Source organism: Misgurnus anguillicaudatus, chromosome 6 (assembly GCF_027580225.2).
Source record: "Misgurnus anguillicaudatus chromosome 6, ASM2758022v2, whole genome shotgun sequence".
Lineage (NCBI taxonomy): Eukaryota > Metazoa > Chordata > Actinopteri > Cypriniformes > Cobitidae > Misgurnus > Misgurnus anguillicaudatus.
Genome location: NC_073342.2, coordinates 29,135,196 through 29,160,316, shown reverse-complemented (window position 1 = coordinate 29,160,316; position 25,121 = coordinate 29,135,196). Strand labels below are relative to the sequence as shown.

At 36.0% G+C, this 25,121-nt stretch overlaps 3 protein-coding genes across 6 annotated transcripts in view; 2 read left to right on the top strand and 1 right to left on the bottom strand.

Annotated features, from left to right (window-relative positions):
• The window catches only part of LOC141364365 (myelin regulatory factor-like), a 57,847-nt gene extending 44,942 nt beyond the window's left edge, over nucleotides 1–12,905 (bottom strand). For all 3 annotated transcript variants that reach the window (XM_073868958.1, XM_073868960.1, XM_073868959.1), the window contains exon 1: nucleotides 12,410–12,905. In XM_073868958.1, the coding sequence (XP_073725059.1) occupies nucleotides 12,410–12,455 (46 nt within the window). In that variant the 5' untranslated portion in view covers nucleotides 12,456–12,905. The remainder of the gene's footprint in view (nucleotides 1–12,409) is intronic.
• A 2,447-nt stretch (nucleotides 12,906–15,352) lies between these two features.
• On the top strand, nucleotides 15,353–21,168 carry LOC141364364 (transmembrane protein 80-like). Its single transcript, XM_073868957.1, has 6 exons — nucleotides 15,353–15,449; nucleotides 15,738–15,754; nucleotides 16,914–17,007; nucleotides 18,186–18,278; nucleotides 18,349–18,550; nucleotides 20,946–21,168. The coding sequence occupies exons 1-6, from the start codon at nucleotides 15,431–15,433 to the stop codon at nucleotides 20,956–20,958; spliced, it is 438 nt and encodes a 145-aa protein (XP_073725058.1). The 5' UTR covers nucleotides 15,353–15,430; the 3' UTR covers nucleotides 20,959–21,168.
• Nucleotides 21,169–23,953: 2,785 nt separating this feature from the next.
• Nucleotides 23,954–25,121, top strand: part of LOC141364362 (epidermal growth factor receptor kinase substrate 8-like protein 2) — a 46,190-nt gene continuing 45,022 nt past the window's right edge. Inside the window, exon 1 of one of the 2 annotated variants that reach the window (XM_073868951.1) lies at nucleotides 23,954–24,243. The gene's annotated coding sequence lies outside the window, so the exon portion shown is untranslated. The remainder of the gene's footprint in view (nucleotides 24,244–25,121) is intronic. The other variant, XM_073868952.1, reaches the window with a different exon arrangement.

The window sequence follows — 25,121 nt, the reverse complement described above, 5'->3', positions numbered from 1 at the left end:
CCTCGGGTGAGCAGTCACGAGCTGCCACTGTGCTGGAATGGCATAAAGAAGAAGTAAAGATTTGGAGGTGGTATCTTTAAACTTCAACTGAATAACAGCCACCCTGCACACACTAGAAACCACTTAAGTCCAATTTATAGTCGTGCGTAAGGTCTACGCCGTAGGTTATCTGTAGCCTGTGCATAGCTCTGCACGTGCACCTCGCCAAATTTTTAACAGCGCCATAAAAAAGCTGCGTCATAAGTATTTCTGTTTGCGACGGTGAGAACAAAGATGGGCCGAGTAATGCATTGTAATGTAATGCATGCCTTGTGATTTGGAAAAAAATGTCTGCTGAATGCATAAACGTAAAACCTTAGCAACCATATAACACCCTGGTTACCACTCACACTGTGGTATTGTGGCAGTATAACCTAAGAATAGGTAACAATGTATTTAAAAAAAAAAACTATTTGCTTTGTATGTATTTTTTTTTCTTTAAAAATGGTAATATAATAGTTCTGAAGTTCTGAAACAAAGAAATACGATATGGGAAACGGATCAAAGTCACCTGAAATGTGTGTAATTATTGGGATGTTGTAATAAAACTGGCATGTCAATGTTACAGGCCTGGCTGCTCAAACACAATACATTCCCGTGACAGATATACACCGTTACATGAGGGAAACCACGCGCAACGGTCAAACTGTTTCAGACCAGAAAATCTGACCGACCTTTCTGATCCCCTACCCAAACGTGACCATGTGCATAAAAGACACAGAAATAAACTTAGTTGAGTTATTAGTTGAAATTTTCATTTAGAGATGAGTCCAAAATAAACTTTATCGCACGTTGAGAAATTTTGTGATATTTTATACTGCCAATTTCACATTTATATTTATGCATTTGGCCAACACTTTTATCCAAAAGTATCCTAGCCCAGACTGGGAAGGAATCCTTTCAAAACATACAGCTTTGCACCAAAAGAGTTTAAATAAGTACCTCAGAGTTACATATTGGTATTTCCAAGGTAGTCCACATATTGATATCAAATGTATTCTGTACCTAATTGTATTAGGACCTTTTTAATAGGTAGCCATGTGGGATTGAACCCACAACCTTTTGTGCTGCTAACGCAATTCTCTACCACTGAGCTAAAGAAATTTTTTTATTTCTTTGATATCTTTTTTTATAAAAATCCCATGTATTCTAAATATATATTAGTTGCAGGGTCATTACACACATATAGCCAGTCATTCAGAGACATAGAACAGTAGGGCCCTGATTTCCGTGAAGCGGAAAACGCATATGGAATCACAGAATCCAAGGATAATAATTAGGGCTGTCAAAATTAACGCATTAACGCAAATGCAACGCCCTTGGTTCAGCCTATAGTTGGATATATTAGGACACAGCCTTACTGTGACCTGTGCTGTCTAAATGATTCAGAGGTTTTCATAAAAATAAGAACATTAAGCTCTCGTCTAGCAAATCCAATGCTCTAAATAGTTATTAAACATCTAAAATGATTTATTTGTACGTTTTCTAAGTGAACCGTCATAAATTATCTAATGCAAAGATGGGTCTCCATCTGTGTATTTTGGTTTCACTTTTAAAGCATACAGAAATTAAAAAATGAATTGCAGGACTTGCTTGATGTTAAAAGGGTTATTAAGAGAGATAAAGTTTGGGACCTGATTAATGTTTAAAGAGTTATTAAGACCGACAAGACTCAAAAACAATCTTCCTCGCGTGCACACAGAGGCGCGAGTGCGCGACCCCAATATGTAGACATCTACACGAAATTACTGTTTTAAAAATATCGGTTTTGACAAGAATACTTTCTTTACTATCTTTCTTTAAATATTAAGCAGTAGTTTATGGTTTATCTTGACGTGATGGTGGTTAATACTGTCTCAGTAACAGTTAACGTAACGTGCAGTCAGTGCAGTGCATATGGTAGGCTAACAATTCCTGTTTAACATACTATCAAAATAATTCAGACATGTTTTTTCCCAAATTAAATGTCACTTTGAATAAATTAATATTCATCAATAATAAGAAACAACAATAGCAAATCTTCTTAAATAAAACAAAGACTTAGAGGACTAAAGGTCACAAATGTACTTTTCTTTGTAAACCAAGTAGGCTATTTAGAACAGTTAAAACATCTAAAAAAATCTAAAATGTTTGCTTTATATCATTCATAATGACATTTTATATTTATATATTATTTTTTTTTCTATTTACAGAAGAAAAGTTTGCACTTTCAAATGTGTAGTGTGTGTTGGCTATTTTACATGTGTTTACAAAGTCAGCAAAGCTATGAAGATTTTACTTTCTCATTTTACTGTTCTTAAGTTTTATAGGCTACTGTGATGCTACTATTGTGTTATTGGTATAGATGTTTAGTAAAAAGTTAAACTGGCAAAAACAAACTTTTTTTCTTGGGTTACGGGTGTGGGCATCATAAAACAATTATGCTTAGGGCACCAAAATGGCTAGCAGCGCAACTGTGTTTGTGCTTAAGACGCCCCTTATACGAGTCAATAACGTCTTAATGTGCTTTCCTTTAAAATCCCAAAATCCAAGGTTAATCCAAAGTCAGATTCCGACCAAATTCCAACGTCAGATTCTGACCAAAATCCAACGTTATTCCAACGTCAGATTCCGACCAAAATCCAACGTCAGACTCCGACCAAAATCCAACATTATTCCAACGTCAGATTCCGACCAAATTCCAACGTTAATCCAACATCAGATTCAAAACAAAATCCAACTTTATTCCAACATCAGATTCCGACCACGTCAGATTCCGACCAAAATCCAACATTATTCCAACGTCAGATTCCCACCAAAATCCAACGTCAGATTCTGACCAAATTTCAACGTCAAATTCCGACCAAAATCCAACGTCAGATTCCAACCAAAACCCAACACTAATCCAACTTCAGATTCCAACCAAAATCCAACACTTATCCAACTTCAGATTCCAACCAAAATCCAACACTAATCCAACGTCAGATTCCAACCAAAATCCAACACTAATCCAACGTCAGATTCTGACCAAAATCCAACGTTATTCCAACGTCAGATTCTGACCAAAATCCAACACTAATCCAACATCAGATTCAACGTCAGATTCCAACCAAAATCCAACACTAATCCAACGTCAGATTCTGACCAAAATCCAACGTTATTCCAACGTCAGATTCCGACCAAAATCCAACACTAATCCAACATCAGATTCCAACCAAAATCCAACGCTAATCCAACGTCAGATTCCGACCAAAATCCAACTTTAATCCAACGTCAGATTCCAACCAAAATCCAACACTAATCCAACGTCAGATTCCGACCAAAATCCAACTTTAATCCAACGTCAGATTCCAACCAAAACCCAACACTAATCCAACTTCAGATTCCAACCAAAATCCAACACTAATCCAACGTCAGATTCCAACCAAAATCCAACACTAATCCAACGTCAGATTCTGACCAAAATCCAACGTTATTCCAACGTCAGATTCTGACCAAAATCCAACTCTAATCCAACGTCAGATTCAACGTCAGATTCCAACCAAAATCCAACACTAATCCAACGTCAGATTCTGACCAAAATCCAACGTTATTCCAACTTCAGATTCCGACCAAAATCCAACACTAATCCAACGTCAGATTCCAACCAAAATCCAACACTAATCCAACGTCAGATTCCGACCAAAATCCAACTTTAATCCAACGTCAGATTCTGACCAAAATCCAACGTTAATCCAACGTCAGATTCCAACCAAAATCCAACGTTCCAACGTCAGATTCTGACCAAGATCCAACGTTAATCCAACGTCAGATTCCAACCAAAATCCAACGTTATTCCAACGTCAGATTCTGACCAAAATCCAACACTAATCCAACGTCAGATTCCAGCCAAAATCCAACACTAATCCTACGTCAGATTCCGACCAAAATCCAACGTCAGATTCTGGCCAAAATCCAACTTCAGATTCTGACCAAATTCCAACGTTATTCCAACGTCAGATTACGACTAAATTCCAACATTATTCCAACGTCAGATTCCGACCAAATTCCAACGTCAGATTCCGACCAAATTCCAACGTCAGATTCCGACTAAAATCAAACGTTATTCCAACGTCAGATTCCAACCAAAATCCAACACTAATCCAACGTCAGATTGCAACCAAAATCCAACACTAATCCAACGTCAGATTCCCACCAAAATCCAACACTAATCCAACGTCAGATTCCGACCAAAATCCAACGTTATTCCAACGTCAGATTCCGACCAAAACCCAACACTAATCCAACGTCAAATTCCAACCAAAATCCAACGTTATTCCAACGTCAGATTCCGACCAAAATCCAACACTAATCCAACGTCAGATTCCGACCAAAATCCAACGTTATTCCAGCGTCAGATTCCTACTAAAATCCAACTTCAGATTCTGGCCAAAATCCAACTTCAGATTCCGATTAAATTCCAACGTTATTCCAACGTCGGATTCCGACCAAATTCCAACATTATTCCAACGTCAGATTCCGACCAAATTCCAACGTCAGATTCCGACCAAAATCCAACGTCAGATTCCGACCAAATCCAACGTTAATCCAACGTCAGATTCTGACCAAAATCCAACGTTATTGTAGGCAACAGTTTACTTCCTGAGATTGGGGATGTAGACAAGACCGACATTATCATTCCTACTGCTTTGTCTGACAGCCTGTAAGTTAACTCCTGTTAGCAACCAAATCTTTCAAACATGGTAGAAGCGTCACGTTTCCGGTTTACGTCAGAGGTATTCAGACCAATCACAACATACTGGCCAATCAGGGACAAATCCGTGCGTTTCAGAAAGAGAGTGAAATCTGGGGCTACACAAAAGGGTGCTTCTCACGAAAATTAGACTTATGAGGTGTCATGAAACATTTTGATAAAAAATGTAAATGCTATCAAAATAAGAAGCAAACAGTTACAAACATCTCTTAATGTACTATTTGCACATGATTTCAAATGACATCATACAAACCAATTTTGTTGTTTTTTCCACATTTAAATGGAAATTTTTTATTACCGCAACATGTCCATGACTGGATTTGGGTTCTTTGACATGGAAATATTTATAATTAAAAATATTAAAAAAAATAAAAAGCTTCAGTCCATGTTATACTATAAACATTTACAGTAAAGAAACATGTGGTATTTAGTGATCATTGGATAATGTAGAGACAATAATAAGGAATATAAATGTGTCCAAGACCAATTTTCTCATCCTCCGCAACAATTTTTAATCATTGTTTAAGCCCTCAAAGAATTAACATTTAAAAAAATTTTTGGAAGGGACATAATTGACTGTGACACTAAAGATGACTACCAGGTAAGCAGTTCTTATTTTTTTCTTTTCAGATAAAAGTATACATTTTGTTTGTCATAGTACCTAGACAACTTTTTAGTTCTCATTACTGAAACATGAGTTTGTAAATGCATATATTTAATGTAATATCATGTTGCGGTAATGAGAATTTTGATAATGAATCTAAAAAATGTAAATAATTCTATAAGAAATATTTTTTAAAATCCTCTAAAAATAATGGTTATAGTAAGTAGGTCAGACCTTAATCTTATATGTGCAAAAAAAATTGGCTTCAAGGGCTTTTTAAAAATTCTGATGCTGGACACCTTCTTAATCTGGATTTCGTTAGAATCACCCAAAAGTACGGTATGTGTGTTTTTTTAACCATAAACCACGCAAACACATTATATTATACCAAATACACAAAATAAAGTTCTTTTTTAGCAATGAAATAGGTGCTCTTTGAATCTCTTTGATGTGATTCGCTGAACATATATGAACACATTTTAGCCAACAGCAAGAGTCATTGTTTCTCGCATTCCTTTGTTTATTTTGTTTCTTTTAAGGATAATTCACTCCGATCCAGCAAACACTGACATTATAATTTGTTGGTGTTTGCTGGATCAGTGTGAAATAGCCTTTAAAGTTTTATGTCTTTAGTTAGTAAGGTGAAGAGTTGAATTTCAGTACCGTGAAGTTCACCATCTGTTGTACTACAGTCTTAACAGATCAGCTCTTTAAATCTAAGCTTCTGTGTTTATGCACAGGTTATTGTATACATGAATATATTTTAGTATTTTTTGCTTGTGCATGTTGGCATGTATGTGTATGTTTTGTATGACCTGTGCCCTGCCCTTATCTCACCCCACCCACAGCATGTGTGAGTGTTTGTGTACGTCAATCTGTGTGCATGTGTGTGTGTAAGAGAGAGAGAGACTAAGACTGTTATCTCTCTCCCTCGCCCTGTCTGCACACTGTCACACTAATGGATTCGGAACGAGCGAGCCATACAGAAACGGTCATGGCAAAAGAGAGAGAATCATTACTCGCACCTCATTCTGTTTTTTAACAGTCTTTAAGGTATGCCAGGAATGATCCCTGCATTAGACTTAGGGAACGTACGTACCCCCGTAAGCAGCTTAGGACTGCACACTAGCAGGCAAGAAACCTTTCACAGTATTTTTATGTCACCAGGGGATTCAGTGCCAGTTATCTTTAGGTAAATATCTGTGAAAAATATCCACTCCTAGAGTAGTGCACTAACAGAAACCAGCCACTGTTTCCCAAAATTCCTTTCAACACCCAATATTCTTAGTCCATCCAGATGATGAACATACAGAGAGGATGCTTATCAGAGCTGTTATATGCGTGAGCACGGTTGCAATTCATTTTAATATTAAGACTTCTTCAAAAACAGCAATGAGTTAACTATTTAGACATCTATTTGGAAAGAAAATTAATATCACAGTTGTTTCTGGTTTGTTTATGGCTGGCAAAAAGTAGACTATTTGGTCATGTGTATTGTGCTTCTCTGATTTTTCTCTTAAAAACATATATCAGCATCTTTTCCAGTGTATAGGAGAGAAATATACACTGTGCTCAGATTTGCCAGTGATGTAAATATGAATATTTTAAGTTTTGTTATGCAATGCAATGTAAAAAAGCTTTGTTGGGTCAACTTAAAAAAGTAAGTTGCCTTAAAATTTTGAGTTTATTCAACTTAACAATATATTAGTTGACTCAAAACCATTAAATTATTTATGGTTTATAAAATTATTACTATTATTTATCTTGACAAGAGATGAGTTGCTACAACTTATAAAATTAAGTTGACTTATTTCAACTAGGGCTGGTTAATGCTGCTTTCACATCAGCCATGGTAGAGGCATCAAGCTTGAGTGAATTCAATGTTACGTCAATGTGAAGACACGTTGACACACGTCTGGAGGTCTCGCGGCACGAATGAAGCCTTTAAACGTGGCGCGTATACGCGATTCCGCCTTATTCACAAGTCTAGTTCGCACGAATGGCGTGAATTGAGCGTTGCCGCGGGAAACGCGCGAGTTGATAAATGTTGAACTTTGGTGGAAAAATGTGCCGCGTTAACTAATCAGGAGCTTGCTCTAGAAGTGACTTGATTACAGGAAGCGAGTAGAGTCGCAGAAGCCCCTCCCATGTGAATGTCTTGAGGACTAGAACTGGTGTGAACCCACGATAAAAATATCGATTCATCAATGCATTGCAATCCTATGAATCGATTCAGCCCACCGGCCAGTGGGCAACACACATTATTTAAAAATATACTCAGGTACTGAATTGCGTATCTAAAAATTGTTGTGTTAAAGAGCACATATTTTATTGCTAAAAAATATTTTGTGTTTTTGGTATAATACAATGTGTTTGTATGACTTATTGAAACACATTATTTTCCACATACCGTACATTTTTGTAGCTCCAGATTTCACTCTCTTCCTGAAACACACAGATTTGAAAAGCTCCGTTTCCCTGATTGGCCTGAATACCTTTGACGTCAGCCGGAAATGTGACGCTCCTTATCATGTTTGAAAGATTCGGTCACAATGCAATGCTAACAGGAGTTAACTTACAGGCTGTAAATCCAAAGCTTTCATATTAATTTCAATCTTTTACATGACCTTACTTGTTAAAGATTTTAACAGTAAGAAATGATGTGTTTAATAATTATTTATTTTTTGTTTAATATACTCATTTTAACGTACTATTATTTATCTTACCAAGATATGAGTTGCTACAACTTATAAAATTAAGTTGACATATTTCAACTAGGGCTGGGTAATTCTGCGTTCACACCAGCCACGGTAGAGGCGTCAAGCCCGAGTGATTTCAATGTTAAAGGCGCTCTAAGCGAATTGAAGCGTTTTAGACCTTAAAACTTTTTTTGTTACATACCGGAAACATCTCCTCACTATCTGCTTGCTGCCTGTCCGCTGATCAAACTGTAAAAAAACGCGATCTCTGTAGACAGCCCAGGCTTCACAAACGGCAATATCAACATAGTGGCCAAACCTAGCATCACATAACAAAACAAAGTATTCCAGCCAATAAACGACAAAAAGGATTTGGGGGTGGGGGTTGGGCGCGTTCATGAAAGCCAGAAGGGAGGGGGAGGGGGAGGAGTTAGCTACACTCCGTCTGTTTGAAAACAGTTTTAAACGTCAACAATACCTAACGTCTCGCAGATTCGCTTAGAGAGCCTTTAAGTCAATGTGATGACGCGTTGATGCGCATCTGGAGATCTTGCGGCGCAAATTAGGCGTTTAGCGTGGCACGGTAGATGCGATTCCGCCTCATTTACGCGTTTAGTTCGCACGAATGCCGTGAATTGAACGTTGCCGCACGAAACAAGCGAGTTGCAAAAATGTGAACTTTGGCGGAAAAATGCGCCGAGGTTAACCAATCAGGAGCTTGCTCTAGTAGTCACATGATTACAGGAAGCGAGCGGAGTCGCAGGAGCCCCTCCCATGATGCGAATCTCCGTGTGAATGTCTCGATGACTAGAATTTTAAGCACGGATTTCACGCGTGAATGAAGCGAGTAAACTTAAAATGTTCAAGCGGCAAACTGGACGTGGTAGACGTGAATTTGACGCCTCAAACGCGGCTGGTGTGAACTCACAGTAAAATGTGAATCGATTCAGCCCACCGGCCAGTGGCGGCGCTGTGGGCAACACTCTAGTGAGAGCGTTCAGCGTTGTACAAGACGCGCTTTACAAAAACAGCAAGATGGCAAACAGCAGCTGCACTCCGTTCAAGCCTGCACCACCAATTTGTTTTTAAACATTGGTAATACTGCATGTATATATTTTCTTGGTTTTGGAGGTTATGTGTGAGGACCAGTGTTGGGGAAAGTTACTTTTAAAAGTAATGCATTACAATATTAAGTTACTCCCAAAAAAAGTAACTAATTGCATTACTTAGTTACTTTTCATGGAAAGTAGTGCTTACGTTACTTTTAGTTACTTTTGCGTTACTTTTTCTTGGCTAAAGCTTGATCTCTTTCAGGCCTTGCAGGTGTTTTTATGACTGAAAAGTTCTGCATTCAGAAATTGCATATTTTATCACAAAAATGTTTAGCTCTGGCCTGCCATCTCAGTTTCTGACTCAAACTGTTTCCACACAGGCACAGAGAGTGCATACGTTAAGTTTAATTCAGTACTTATTTTTTAATCAAATTAATAAAACTAAAAAGTAACTTGCATTACTTTTTTTGAAAAAGTAACTCAAATATTAATGTGTACATAAGGTAATGCGTTACTTTACTCGTTACTTCAGAAAAGTAATATTATTACGTAACTCAAGTTACTTGTAATGCGTTACCCCCAACACTGGTGAGGACCGAAATAAACTTTGTGGATTGATCGATTGATTGACATTATTTAAAAATATACTCAGGAACTTATTAACTTGTGCATCTACTATTACTGAATCGATACCGATGCAAATAAATCAATATCGTATCGAACAGAAGCCGCGAGAATCGAAATTAAATTGTGAAATTTTTAACAATACCCAGCCCTAATTTCAACTATATTTTAGTAGTTATAATCACTCTTCTCTAGTGAAGATAAATAATATGGCGCTTTTCCATCCAGGTTGTGTCAGCTCACTTCCCTTTGGCTCGGTTCGCTTTTCCATCGAGTTTACTACCACTTCATAGTGAGAGGGATTATAGGCGAGTCGTTATATTTGCGCTGCCTACCGATGTGACATCACTGAAGTGGGAGCGTCGTTGGAATGCAGTGTTTCCCATACATTCATTTATTTCTCTGTCCGCCGCAAAATCAAAATTGATCACCACAAACACATCGTGTTTATCACTACCTCTGTCTGACATGACCCTGTGGCGCCGTGCATACATGCGGACATGCGCGTCACAGATGTGCCACCACAAATCGCAAGCCTGGAAAACACAGTTATGGTGTTCCTGATTCTCAACCTGTGGATGTTTTTCACCGCTTAACTTAAATGGAACAGAACTTAACTCCATTAAGTCTCCTTCTGGGCTATAAAGGAAAAAACTAAGCAATAGGAACAGATGAGGGTTACAGACGAACAACTCAAACTGTTTTGTCTTTTGTGCTTTGTGTTGCTGTACTTCACAATGGATGTCCATTTCAGACAAACCCCCCCTCCCCGACCTAACACTCTCGACACACAAACAAACAGGGCACAAACACAGAGATCATTCATCAGGAATCAAACAATTAAAAATTACAAGCCATCTATTCAGATGCACAAGTGTACACACATACACAATATATCAAGTCAAAACCGAATCTTAATAACACAAATCTATAGCAGGATTTAAAAGACTATCTGTCACTGGAGCGATACTCTTTCAAAAACTACACCCTTAAAAGTTCATATAAAGAGATCAGAGGTACATATTAGTACCAAATACATATTTACTAAAATGGTGCATATTTCAAACTGCCCCAGTGATAATTTTTTTGGCCATAACAATATTTTCTTGGTGATCATGTTGCTAGGTTGGGTGTTTTAGCATTGTTTGTTTGTGATGTCTTTAATAGTTATATCACTAGTTATGACTCTCCAGAAAATCTCCAGTGCTCCCCATTAGGGCAGCAGAAGCGTTTCGGCTTGGATTGGAGACACCCCGCCCGTCTCACTCCCTAACTGAAGAATGTAAACATGTGAAATTCTCTTTAAAGTCAAAAGCAGCAATTGATGGCCATATAAACTCAACCCAATGATGTCAACAGTGTTTACAGTACAGCACTGTCATGTAAACACAGCGTTACACCTGCTCGGAGAGCAGACACTTGTCAGGCCTAATGATGTGTCACTCGTGAGAATTATGGTTGGAAAATCCCAACAAAATAAAGAGTTTAGCTCACAACCCGGGCAAACAACTGGTGCTTTTATCTGTCAAAAATAAAAAATATGGAGTCGAGGGGATGTTGATAAAGTTGTGAACCAAGTTTGCTTCCTTTCTAAAAAACGAAAGGGAAAAGAGGAAGATAATAAAAGAGGAAAGGGTTAAAAAAGAAGAAGGCATTAAATCTTTGCAGATAACTCCCGGTGGCAGTGTTTTGCCATTTTCTTTTGCTTGTTTCTACCTGATCTCACTCCTATAAAAACATATTTTTGCCTCTTTAAATGTTTTGCATGATATACATTGCTTTTACGCCATCCTTTACCATTACAGACACAACATTTATCACATTCCTCTGTCCTACCAATGTTTCTCCTCAAAACCCCTCCTCCCCTCCTATCTGGATTCCATCCTTCGCTCCCCGCATCTCACCATCATCCCTCTTTCCACTCTTTCCACCTTTTAGCCTTTCCCCATTTCCCAAAAATTCCTTCTCTATGTTCTGGCTGTCCTGGGATGAATCATCACAGGCTCTTTGTATCTTTGCCCCCCTAAAAAATGACACACAACACATTTCACATTCTTAAATAACATGGCAGTGAGGTTTGAATCACGGGCCCTTAAATAAAAACGTTATCGGACATGTGGTAGTCAACCGAAACCGCTGAATAATTTGCAAACAGTTTATGTCCATATGAGCTTTAGTATGCATGGCCAACAATGTCAATTTTATTAGGCTACCTGTAAAAATACGTAATGATGAGGACTTAAGTAGCTAAACTTTAAAAGTTACCCACAATATGTGGTAAGCAGCATCATGGTGCCATGTTTAAATGTTATTCATTGCATTGCAATATTACTTTTTCTGCTCTGGTAATACTATAGTCAATTAAAAATGTATTGTGGTATTATGATGGATAGTATTTTTGCAATTGTTACCACTTAGTTCCACCTGTTACCACCATTAAACATAACTTGATACAGAAAAACATGATACAGAGTAATCATTCAGACGGTATATATAATTTCCTTTACCATGGTACATACACAGTGCGTGTTTTTTTGTTTTTAGGGATTAACAACTAATATGTTAAGCATTATTATGCAACATTTGTTCGTCATTTAGGTTATGCGCTTGTAGTTTTTAAACTTGTCACATCCACATGAGATGAATTAAAGTTTCTTACCTTCGAAGAATCTCTGTAAGGCCTCAGTTTCATCAATCACGTCCATTCTAGCGGCTCCTGCTTATAAACTCCATGAACATGAACGGACCGAACCTCCGGCGCGCGCGAGCGGCGGGAGTCGCGTGCGCTTTAAACTCGCATCCCCGTTCAACAACTTTACGCACGATTATCTTTACAAAATCACACAGCGCTCTCCAGTATCGATAAATTGTTTCAGTAACAAACACTTTAACCGTTTTTACTTAACGCCCAAATTACGCGCACCCACCTTTTCCTGAGGAGATTTTACCTTTGAATGTCAGGTGGAAGCATATTCCAGTGTTTTCGCAAAAAAATTATTTTGTCTATAATAAAGAGTCGCTGTTGGTTGGAAAATGTTTTAATCGGTAAAAAATATCACGTGAGAGGTTTTACTCACACCAAGCTGTGCTCGAGGTACTTTTACCGTCAAGCGCACTCGGCTTGGCTCTCTGCGCGCTCCCACCCTCAATCGAGCTGTGCGCGAGCACGAAGTCTGAGCACGAGAGGAAAGATGTCACACAAAAAAACAGTTTTGACAATGAGTTTAGTTTCAACCGTGATCATTTAACAATCATTTAGTGCGCATTAAATAGTCGCATATTTTAAGGTTTCCAATTACATTCATAACCTAAAATGTTTAACCTTAGACCTGGTGTGTGTTTATGGACATCACATTATTTGTTGTTTGCACCATAATACTTAATTCTGTGTAACCGGAACCTGATGTACACAAACATGGACAATTACACTGCTTTATGTTCATAGAAAAATATTTGGTTATTATATTTATTGGTTCTTCCTAACCCCAAATAGCTGGAAGAAATCTAGAATGCAATTATATAGATAATATTTTGAAATTTTTTATATATCTAATCATTAAGAATATCCACATAGGTTACCATGGTATTGACATGATAATATTTTATTTCATATGAATTTTTTTTCATTTTAGTTTTTGCACATTTATCATTTAACAAAATGCTAGTTTGTTTCAAAACACATGCACTGTCAGAAAAAAAATGTCAAATTATAGTCCTCGATGTCACTGGGCGGTACCTTCAAAAAGTTTATATTAGTAGGCCTACCTCATATTGGTACCAAAGAGTGCATATACCTCAAAGGTACATGTAAGTACTTCACATATACATATCAGGACCTATTTAAAGGGTACTGCCCCAGTGACAGATTGTTCCATGAAATATGGACAAACTCAAATGTTGGTTTAAAGGGGACATATCATGAAAATCTCAATGTTAAAGTGCTATAATTGGGTACCCAGTGCTTCTATCAACCTAGAAAACATAAATAAGATCAACCCAGTAACTTCGTTTTGGTAAACCATTCTCTGCAAGCATGTGAAAAAATAGGTCATTGAAATTTGTCTCCCCTTGTGATGTCAGAAGGGAATAATACAGCCCCTTAATCTAACCACTTTAGTGCAGAGATCAGCTCATTTGCATTTTAAAGGACACACCCAAAAATGGCACATATTTGCTCAAACCTACAAAGTGGCATATTTAACATGTTATAATAAATTATCTATATGATTTTTTAATCTTCACATACGTACTCTGAGGACTTTCTTTGACATCTTAAAAAGTCTTGTGAAATGTCCCCTTTAAATTAACTTTAACAAACAACAACCCAACCATGGACTGAAACATCCCAAAATTTAGAGTGTTGTTTTTTTTTATCTTAAAATAGCACGGCATCATCACACTAGTTGTGTTATTAGTTGGAAGATTGTGAATGAATGAGGTGTAACGCCATCATTTATCACTGCATGAGCTGAGTGATCTGTTTCTCTCGTCTCTTTATCCGCGACCTCTTTACAAACAATGACCCTGTGTCCATCTGACCCCCCTTCCAATCAAATGCAGTTTTGTTGTTTTTACGCACAGCTGGAGCATCTTTCTCTCTATCTCTCTTTCTCTCGCTCTCCCTTTTCCTCTGTTTGACCTGAACAACACGGTCGTTCTTCCCACGACACACTGCGTGGATTGTTTGATAAGACGCGAGCGAGAAAAAGCGAGCTTGAGGCTGCAGGGACAAAGAAACATCTGGCCATGTTAATGCACTTCGTCTAAATGTGAGCACAGTTGTGTGTGTGTGGTTGCACACATGTGTGCTGTTAGTCTACTACAACAATGAATTTGTGTATGTGTAGAGCATACATTGATCATACTGTACATTGTCATCATACATTGACTGCAAAGTGAGTGATTTATAAATTTAGGCACTGTTTTGTTTTTCAAAGTTGTCAGCAAATTAATTGCACTTTGCATCAAATTCTTTCCCTTTCACTCCTTTCTTAATGAGTATCAAAAAATCTTATTTTGTACACACAAAAATAATTAAAACCATCTATATTCATCTTGATGGTCCTAATATAAGCTTATGAACATTTCATGAAATTATTCAACACTCTGATAATATCTAAATTATCCACACATACGTGAACTCAAAACTACAACAGTTAAAAGTTATTTTTGACATTGAATGTTTGCTTGTAAGAAAGTAAAAGAGAGAAAGATTGGAAAGAATTTTGTCTCTCTATCAGCAGATGTGATGTTTCACTTCACACTGACATATGTCTCTTATCCTACATTCCAGTCAATTAAAAAGTGTGTGTGCTAAAGTTGTGTGTTTTTGTTCACACACTTTTACGTATATGTTACAGATATTCATGTTTTTCTGTTTCAAACAGTATGTATCTTCCTACGTGTAAATGTTTTTTAAGGAAATTAATATGATTAATGTATTTCAGATTTGTATATAATTTAACTCCCAACATAAAAATCAAAATAATATCTATTTTTCTAATAGACATTGTTCCCTTTTTGTTTAATATTAGTCACTCTCGGAATCGGATAAGATTTTTTGTACATTAAAAATGTATTTTATTCATTGCCACTAGTTTTGTATCGCTCCTGTTCACCAGAGGGCGCTAAAGACTCACGAGCGCATGAGATTCACTCACTGACACAACAGACAAGCAAGATGGCGACAAGCATGGCAGGTAAACAGCGTCGTTGCCATAGATACTCATCTCTCAAAGTGTATTTTACAGAAATCGTTATGTTTTTATGAGGTTTATAAACCGACCCAACACGCTTCACTGTTATTTTTGTGGTTTAATGTTGTTATGCGTAATGTACTAAACCGGCAATGCTTAAATTACAGTCTGTGCACGTTTGCTTTTTACCCATTTGTAATATTTCATTGTCTATAGTGAGTTGTGTGTTGACCTTGTTTTGCTGTATTTAAGTTAACGTTTGTCAAACTAATTGTTCGTTTATCTTTGTAGGGAAGAAAACCATTGTTGTATCCTTTCTCTTATATATATGTACATTTACAGCCTCTGAACAATAATGCAATATAATGGATTAATGTTTAGTTATTATATGTATATGCCATGGAACTTGAAGTTGGAATAATACATGGTGCCATAATGTCTCCAGAAGATGGTATTAAAGGGCAGAGGCGGACACTGTATTTTTACTTTCTACATAAAAGTACATTTTCATGTATTCGTATTTTATCAGTGTTTTTCTTTGGAAAACATACGTTCCAAAGCATATTATCATAATTTTTACTCCACTACATTTCATAATTTCAAGTTTTTGGTTCATATTTAATATTTAAGTACATTAAACATCTAGTATTTTTTTACTTTTACTTAAGTAAGTACTTTTGTACTTTTACGCAAGAAAGTAGAAGTACACATTTTTTATGTAATTAGGTATTAAATACATTTTAATATGCAATATAAAAGCAATACACAGTATGATTTATCTATGCTTTAGAATGTAGTCAACATTTTTTAGTAAAGTAAAGTTTTTCCCAAGACAAACACTCTGATAAAGCACAAATGCTTAGACAATTTACTCAAAGTACTCAAGTAGTGTCCGCCTCTGTTAAAGGGATAGTTCACCCCAAAATGAAAATTCTGTCATCATTTTCTCATACTCATGTTGTTTTAAACCTGTATGAATTTCTTTTTTGTGATGAACACAAAAGAAGATATTATAAATGATGGTAAGCACACATCGGATGGTACCCAACTGAATTCTATCGTATTTGTTTTTCCTACAATGAAAGTCAGTTGTTACAATCAGCTGTGTGCTTACCATCATTTATCAAAATATCTTCCTTAGTGTTCATCAGAAAAAAATAATGCATACAGGTTTAAAACAACATGAGGATGAGAAAATTATGACAGAATTTTCATTTTTGGGTAAACTATCCCTTTAAGATGTGAAGGTAATATCCATTCGGGTATAATGGTAATACTATGGTATATGAAGAATCGTGTCTTATAGCTAGTGTCATGTGGTCACGCCATTAAGACTGATGGCAGAAAGTTTGGACTCCATACCAGCTTTCACTGACTCTAGATGACAACTTAACATCTGATGCTATTAATAGCTGTCCTGTGTTTGCCTAATTTTATCCTTAATCTTTTATCCTTAATTTACACCAGATCTCATCTGTGCTGCTCCAAATTCTGCTGTATCTCTCAGCAGCTTACAGTGTGTTGTATTTCATATGCACACTCGCCATGATCATCTACAAAAGTAAGAATGTCCTTAAAACCCCATGATGCATTTTGAGCTTAAAGTGCACCTATTTCTTTGCTAAAAACCTTTTCATTTTGTGTATTTGGTATAATACAATATGTTCGCATGGTTCATGGTTAAACACATTATTTTCCAAATACCATACATTTTTGTTGCTCCAGATTTTCTGCCATGATATCACGCAGTGCCCGAAAATAGTCCCTTGCTATTGAAAGTTACCAAGGGGACTACTTTCAGGCGCTGCGTAATATCATTGCGCCTCCTGCAGCCATGTTACGACAGTGAAGTCCTTGATTATTACGCCAAGATGAGAGTATAATTCCTAGCATATCGGCCTAGAAAATCGCAACTTTTTGTTTTCAGTCGGTCTTAGTACACGATGTAACTACAGAAGAGAGAAAATATTGAAACTCTTTGGTTATTTTTGAGCGTGATGCTAAATGATCTAATCAGATTCAATGAATTATGCTAAGCTATGGTAAAATGCTAAGCTGAGAGAGCTGGAAAATGTATTAATGTACTAATATACACTAAAGGGCTCGTTGTGGTCGTGCGTAGGTCCTACGGCGTAGCCGCAACGGCGTAGGTTCCGCGTCGGTTTTCATTTATACTTTTGCGTCGTCGTCCGTGTCGACGTGCAAACACACGCGCAGGCCGCTGGTAGGCAGTAACCACGCGTGTAACCACAGTAGCAGCGCGAACGCCAAAGAAAAAGAAGCTTTGCACGTTAAGCCACAAACGAAGAAGAAACAGCAACTTGTTGTGTATGATTTGAGAAGACCAGCAATGATGGATGTAAATAAACAGCGACTTTTGTTGCAGTTTGAGTTAAATCACTCCTCAACTTGGCCATTCTTTGTTTTCAACGTAAATACCTATGATGCAGTTTTTTTTACCTGACGGGAGGGGTTCTGGTAGACTAATCACAGCGCTTACGGTCTGACGCGCTGTTAAAAATTTTGCGAGGTGCACGTCAGGCTACGCAGAGCTACGCACAGGCTACGGATAGCCTACGCCGTAGCTATGGCGTAGAACCTACGTACGACTATAAATCGCCCTTTACACACCAAAGAAAATGTAAAATCGTGAATTGGATAATATGTGCTCTTTAATAAAAACAATCACATTGCTCTAGCGTCTCTAATCATCGTTGTGTTTTTGGTGTTGTGCGGCAGCCCAAGTGTTGAGTTATCCTGATGGTCAGCTTGCTCTAGATGTATGTCTGCTGTTTCTTATGGCTGGTCTGGAGGTCCTGAGAATCTACTGGGGTGAGTCAAACGAGTTTTATCATTTTAATTTCACTTAAGCATCATGATCATGTTGACCTCTCTGCATCAGGAGTCAGGGGAAACTTACAAGAGAGCGAAGGCTACGTGGGTTTGAATCTGATCGCCACAGGGGCCACGGTGCTCTTGGCACTTTATTACATCCTATGGCAGTCATACGTGCTGCGAGCTGACGTCATCATTGGCACCATTCTGATCTGCTTATATGGCATTACGGGAATTGTGGGGTTTGGGACTCTGGCACGCTTCACCAGGTTAGAATTTACATGCTTGTTTTAGACACCTGAGCAAGTTTACTGTCCTTATTGTACCATAAATTAAGTGTTTTATGTTGGTCTTTCGGTAATTTTGAGGTATGCACACATACATGCAACATACATAAAAGAAGGCAAGCTTTATAAAAATATAAATATAAAAATATGTCTTAAATAAATATCAAAATTTAGGCTATAAATAGAATGTGCTAACAGACTCCGTGATGGCAACCTAATGCCAAATGGGCACCATGTTGGAGACCACTGATTTAAAGGTTATGCATAGTTAAAGTTTTAACAAAGCGACCATCACACCAATGAACACTTGTGTGTGCTCTGACGTGTGATAGATTAATTTTTTAAAACATATTTTTTTACGTATTTTTACATAACATATTTTAAAACAAGTTTAAATTGACTTTACAAACTTAAAGCATTTTTCTTCAATATGTGCAGTACTAGTACTATCTATAAAGTATAATATCTTTAAAATAAATATGGGTAGCATATCTCAGATTGGTTTTGGTAAATATAAAATACATATTTATTCAAAGGTCCTATTGTGATCTGTTTGCAAATGTAGTCACAATCTGAGACATTGTTGAGATCTTTATCTCCAAGCAGAATTATGTAGGATGTAGGGCAAACGTTTCTACTCGCTCTCCATTTCTTCTCACTCTGTCATTTTAAAAGCCGTAAACTAATATTGTCCCTTTTGTTTCTCATTTTTTCCTCGTGAATGAAAATCAGCTCATTTTCTGAACGGCAGTCTTCGTGTTTAAATTATTAAAGCTTGCTCAGTCAGGATCCTGTTCACTGTTTCTGCAGCCCGGCATAGGCAGACAGATTTACGCCGTCTCCTGCTTTGTCCCCAAACTAATTTAAGATTCTTTTGTTCTGCGAGTGACAAAACCACCTCTTTAATAGGCCGGTCTGGGTAACAGGAGTTGCTTCGTGCAGATAGTGTGCCAAGCAATTAACGCATATCTATAAAAGTATAGATGTCAGCTGGTTATACTGTATACAGTAGAATCCACAGACTGTCATGCTACCTGCTACCTTAATAGATATGCTTAAAAATGCTGTCTAGGTAGGCACCTCCGTTGGTTTTGAAATATAGCCATATCGCTTAAACTTAGTCTCAAATTATGCAAACAGCAAGTAGTCAAGATAAAAAGCAAAAAAAAGAAGAAGGTGGATTGAGAAATAATGAATTCACATTTACCTATGAGGAGTGGGGAGTGTTTGAAGGTGTTTATGTTGAAATATTAATGAATATTTGTAATAAGGTCAGTCTTTATCATGCACAGCTGTTGTTAACCCGCCAGTCAATGTTATCTGAGCAGCTTGGTCTCTTTGTGATATCTTTTGCATCAACTATTGCATCCTAAAGTGGTCATATGATGTGATTTCATGTTTTCTTTTGTCTTTGGAGTGTTTAAAGCAGTTTGTGCATATAGTCGCAAACATTAAAGTCTTAAACCAAAAGTGATATTCTTTCTAAAAGTCTCAGGTATGCCTTCCTAAAACGGCTCATTTAAAATTTGCAAAACACTGCCCCAAATGTACATGGAAAGAAACAACAATAATGTATGGTATGTGAAAAATAATGTTTTTTTACCTTAAAGGCGGGGTGCATGATTTTTGAAAACACTTTGGAAAAGGTAGTCGGGCCGACTAACAAAACACACTTGTGGCCAATCAGCAGTAAGGGGCGTGTCTACTAACCGACATCGTTGCCTGGGTTGCGTATGTGTGGGGCGGGTCTATCAAAAGAAGGTCCAGATTGTATTGGGGTAGGGGCGTGTTTGTTTAGGTGATATTAAATGTCAACATTGGCTTTCAGAGATTGTGCACCCCGCCTTCAAACCGTGTAAACACAAAACTATGTTCTTTTATTCAAACCATACACAGATGAATATATTCACTTCAGTATTTCAAGAGATTAAAGTGATAGTTCACCCAAAAATGAAAATTCTGTCATCAATTACTCTCATGTTGTTACAAACCCGTATAAATTTTTTTGTTCTGATAAACACAAAGGATGATATTTTGAGAAATTATTAAAATAGGTCCACGAATGTTGTTTGAAAATGCTTCGTTTCAAAATGTCTTCCTTTGTGTTCATCAAAACAAAGATATGTATACAGGTTGTAACAACATGAGAGTGAGTAAATGATTACAGAATTTTTATTTTTATGTGAACAATCCCTTTAAAGAGTAATCAGAGTAATCAAATTGAGACTTTCTGATTCTCAATTTCTCCTAAGAAAGACCAGCAGTCTCATATGTATGTCTAACGTTTTTAGCAGTTTAGTAATTTATGTTTTATATTAAATTAGCTGTAATGTTAACATGTGACTTTGTTGTATTAACACTGCCTATGTTTTTTTAGTGCTTATTCCTGACACTGACATCTGTAATCACATCTCCATGGCTACGGCTGCAATTCGATGGACTACAGATCCCACAATGCACCATGGCATTTGCTGTAGCCATAAGGTGCCAGATATTGGTTGCTATGCAACAGAGTATTATTTTATTGTCTCTAATTTTAGAACTGATGAACAATTTGTGTTTGTTTGAGCTGTTTTTGTAAATAAACGAATTCACTTTAAGTGTTTAATTATCAAGTTATAATTAACTCAGTAAAAATTAAATGTTATCAGTAGCATTAATTAGATTTAAGTAGATCAATAATCAGTAGCATTTGCTAAGGTTAGCATTAATACTACTATTGGTAATTCATGGAAGGGATTTATTCAAACCCTAAGTAGTGTAAAACTCATATTATGTGCTTTGTTTGTAAAAAAAAAACACATGTGTCTAATAAACACAAAAAAAACCTCTGGACATCGGTTTCACGTAATTAAATTAGGTTTTATAATGAACATAAATTTAAATTAATTTAATTTTACGAAAACTGGTGTACATAATTTAATTACATAGATTTTTTTAAGAAAAAAAAAAAATTAAGAAAACGTGGAGATATTTTTCAGTGTAGAATAAACGATAAACATATATGAAATATTATATATACAAATATAATTATAGATTGTGTAAATCCAGTCACATTTATGTAGTGTTACAATGTTGCATTGTTTCAAAGCAGCGTTACAAGAAAAATTAAGAAAAACAGGGAAATTTTTAAAAATATACTATAATATTATATTATATATGAGTATAACATATAGTTAGCATTACATATATATATATATATATATATATTTGGTTTGCAATAAGCTAATTTATATATATATATATATATATATATATATATATATATATATATATATATATATATATATATATAAACATGTAAATGTTTCTTAAATACATACATGAATGTGTGTGTATTTATTTATATATATATATTTATATACATATATGTGTTATATATATATGTGTAATATATCTATATATAAATTAGCTTATTGCTATTGCTATATACATATATATTTGGTTTGCAATAAGCTAATTTATATATATATATATATATATATATATATATATATATATATATATATATATATATATATATATATATATATATATATATATATATATATATATTTATATATATATATTTATATACATATATGTGTTATATATATATATGTGTAATATATCTATATATAAATTAGCTTATTGCAAACCATTGCTATAGGATTATTGCAATATGCACATTTGCAATATTACCGATATATCTCGCAGCCCTAATGAGGACCAAAATAACATAACATAAAAAGCTCAGTGTGTGCAATATGGTCAAATTTAGATTTTCTGGTAAACTAGGTTTTTAGTTATCAACATCTGATCATCTTTATGGCAGTTCAATACAGTGGTTGGTTTCTCCAGTAGGGGGCGTATACTCAGCATGTAATTTGTTTGCAAGGAGTGTCAGTGTGTTGTACATTGGTGATTTATTGGTTGAAAATCTTTCCCTTGTCATATTATGTTGTTTTTTTTTTTGCAGTGAGAAATGACCTAAGTGCCTCTTAAGTTGACCCCTATCTGTAAACTGTAAATATACCACATGCAAATTACTCTTTGTTCTGTATGGAGATAAATTGTCTGGTTTCAGCAGACCTCACTATTTCATATTACACCATAACAAGTAGTAACTTCTGTGCAATTTGGAGGTATTTCAGGAACAGATTTACCACAAATTTCTCTTTATCTTCTTTCTCAGTAAATCCTGAGAAAGTAAGAGTGTTCAGGTATCTCAGTTTTGCCCTTTCATGTTAATTATAAACCAAAAACTCAAGGTTCCCAAAGTCAAATATTTCACTGTCCCACGTTCACCAACCAGTCTGCATACCAATGGATTTAAATATTTTTGTGCGTGTGTGTGCTTTAGAAAACAGGTCTTGTTTCTGTCGAGTTTCAGTTCGTCAGGATGTTGTGAATCTCTTCACACGTACTGTATGTTTATGTGTGTTATCATTTTAATATAGGTGAAAACTCACCCATCCTGATTCAGGATTAAACAAGAACAAGTTTGTTTTAAGGCCTGAGTCATGCTTCACGTCCAGTGACATTCAAACCTGTCCGATGTTCCACCCTGTTGCTCCTCTTTCACTTTGTTTAAAAAGCTCGCCTTGATCATACAGGGTTACAGAATTGGACCAGTAACAAGAATTTGCTTACTAGGCAGTTGGTTAGTAAATACTCCTACAAATGTTACCTATACCTATATATAACCCTAGATAACACACATATTATGGGTAACACTTTACAGTTTGGTTTTAATAATAAACATTAGGTGAGTTGGCATGCATAGCAACATGTTACACCATTTTGTATGTTTGTTAATGTTAGTGTACATCTTTAAGTTTAGTTTATTTTGTTAAACACAACAGAGACAATGCACATTAATAAACATGCTGTAAATGTGCCAAAATTAGTTTTCATCTGTAGACCCTTGACATAAATGCACTGTAAGTAGCGCTACTAAAATACAAAATATAAGTAAAAATATAAGGGAAAAAAACGGAGAGAGAGATATTCTCTATCTTATTTCATTTCTTAGAGATATTAGTTAATTTTGCATGTTAACAGATACAAGACTAATGCATGTTGTTGAAGTATTGTTCATTGTTCGTCCATGTTGACTTTGATTTATTGTAAAGTATTTTGTTATATTGCTGTTAAGTGTTGATTCATTTAATTTAGGAATTTGTATTATTCAGAAGATTTGTTTTATACATAATCTCCTAAAATGCATTTACGTGTCTCATTTTTTCTTTTTTATATGTTCTCCTGTGGCATTTTAGGAAAGATTTAATACATGACAATACTATTGCATAACTACCCCATACCATATGTTTTGTGTGTATTAAGAGTGCATTAAAAGTGCATGCGTTCATATGCAGGCCCCGCCCTTGTCTGACTCTGCAGGTTGAGTTACGCGCGCCGCTCACCTGTCACTCCCGCTCGAGCGCACCTGTTGCACCGCTTCTCCAGTCTTCTTTATTTTCACACAAAACACTTTAACATAGAGTTTGTTTCGTGTTTTAACCTATAGCCGATGCTTTTCACTTCGTCCTGACTACAAATATCGTCGTTTTAGGAGAGAAGTCACATTGGTGCACTGAGATGGAGACTTAAAGAGGAGTTTACCTCAGGAGTTTAGGAAGAGCGAGAGGAGTCGTCGCAAACGAAGAACAGTACCAGTTTCTCTCAGCTGAGGGGTAAGACGTGTTTAAATCCTTATTTTACCTCAGTTTTTTGACAAAGACCAACGTGAGATGTGTTAAAGCACAGTCATCGACGCGCGAGGCAGATCGCTCCCGTTATAATAAATGCAGTTGCGCTGTGCGCGTGCTCGTTGTGTCGCGGCACCCGGTCGCATTCTGTTGACAGTTTTGTTTAATACCAAGTGCGTTGGAGACTTTTATAATATCATTTTAATAATATGATTTCGAAAAATTTTAATTCAAATGGTTTCGAAGATAACTTACTTTACTAAAACTAGTATACGTGACCCCTTCTGTCTGAAACCGAGAAAGTTTATAGCTTCAAATGAATTACAGGTTGTATTTCAAAAACGTTGTTTCTACGTACACTGTAAAAACATGCAGCACGAAGTTAAAACAACTTGGTTTTGCAAGTCCATTCAACCTACTATTTTAACTTTTGGCTTAAAAAAGTTGACATAACTTATAAATACAAGTTGAAATTGTTTAACTTAATTTTTTATGTTAAAGTACATTAAAATAATTGTTGATTTGACAAAAATGCTGCACATTTTTTACAGTGTATAACCTAGAAAACAGAAAACATTTTGTAGGTTATTGATAGCAACACAATTGCTTAATATTATTATAATTATTTTTAAACAATTCACTGTAAAAAATTTGCTGTAATTTTGCAGCTGGTTGCCAGTAACTTACTATAGAAGATAAAGTCTAAAAATGTTTCATGTTCATTTAACTTTGAACAAAATGTCGCCAGTAAATAACATAAATGTAAAATCTACGGTAAGTTACTGGCAGCTAGTTGCCAGTAATACACATTAATACTGTAATTTCTACAGACATTTTTTACAGTGAATGTTTTAAGGCTTTAA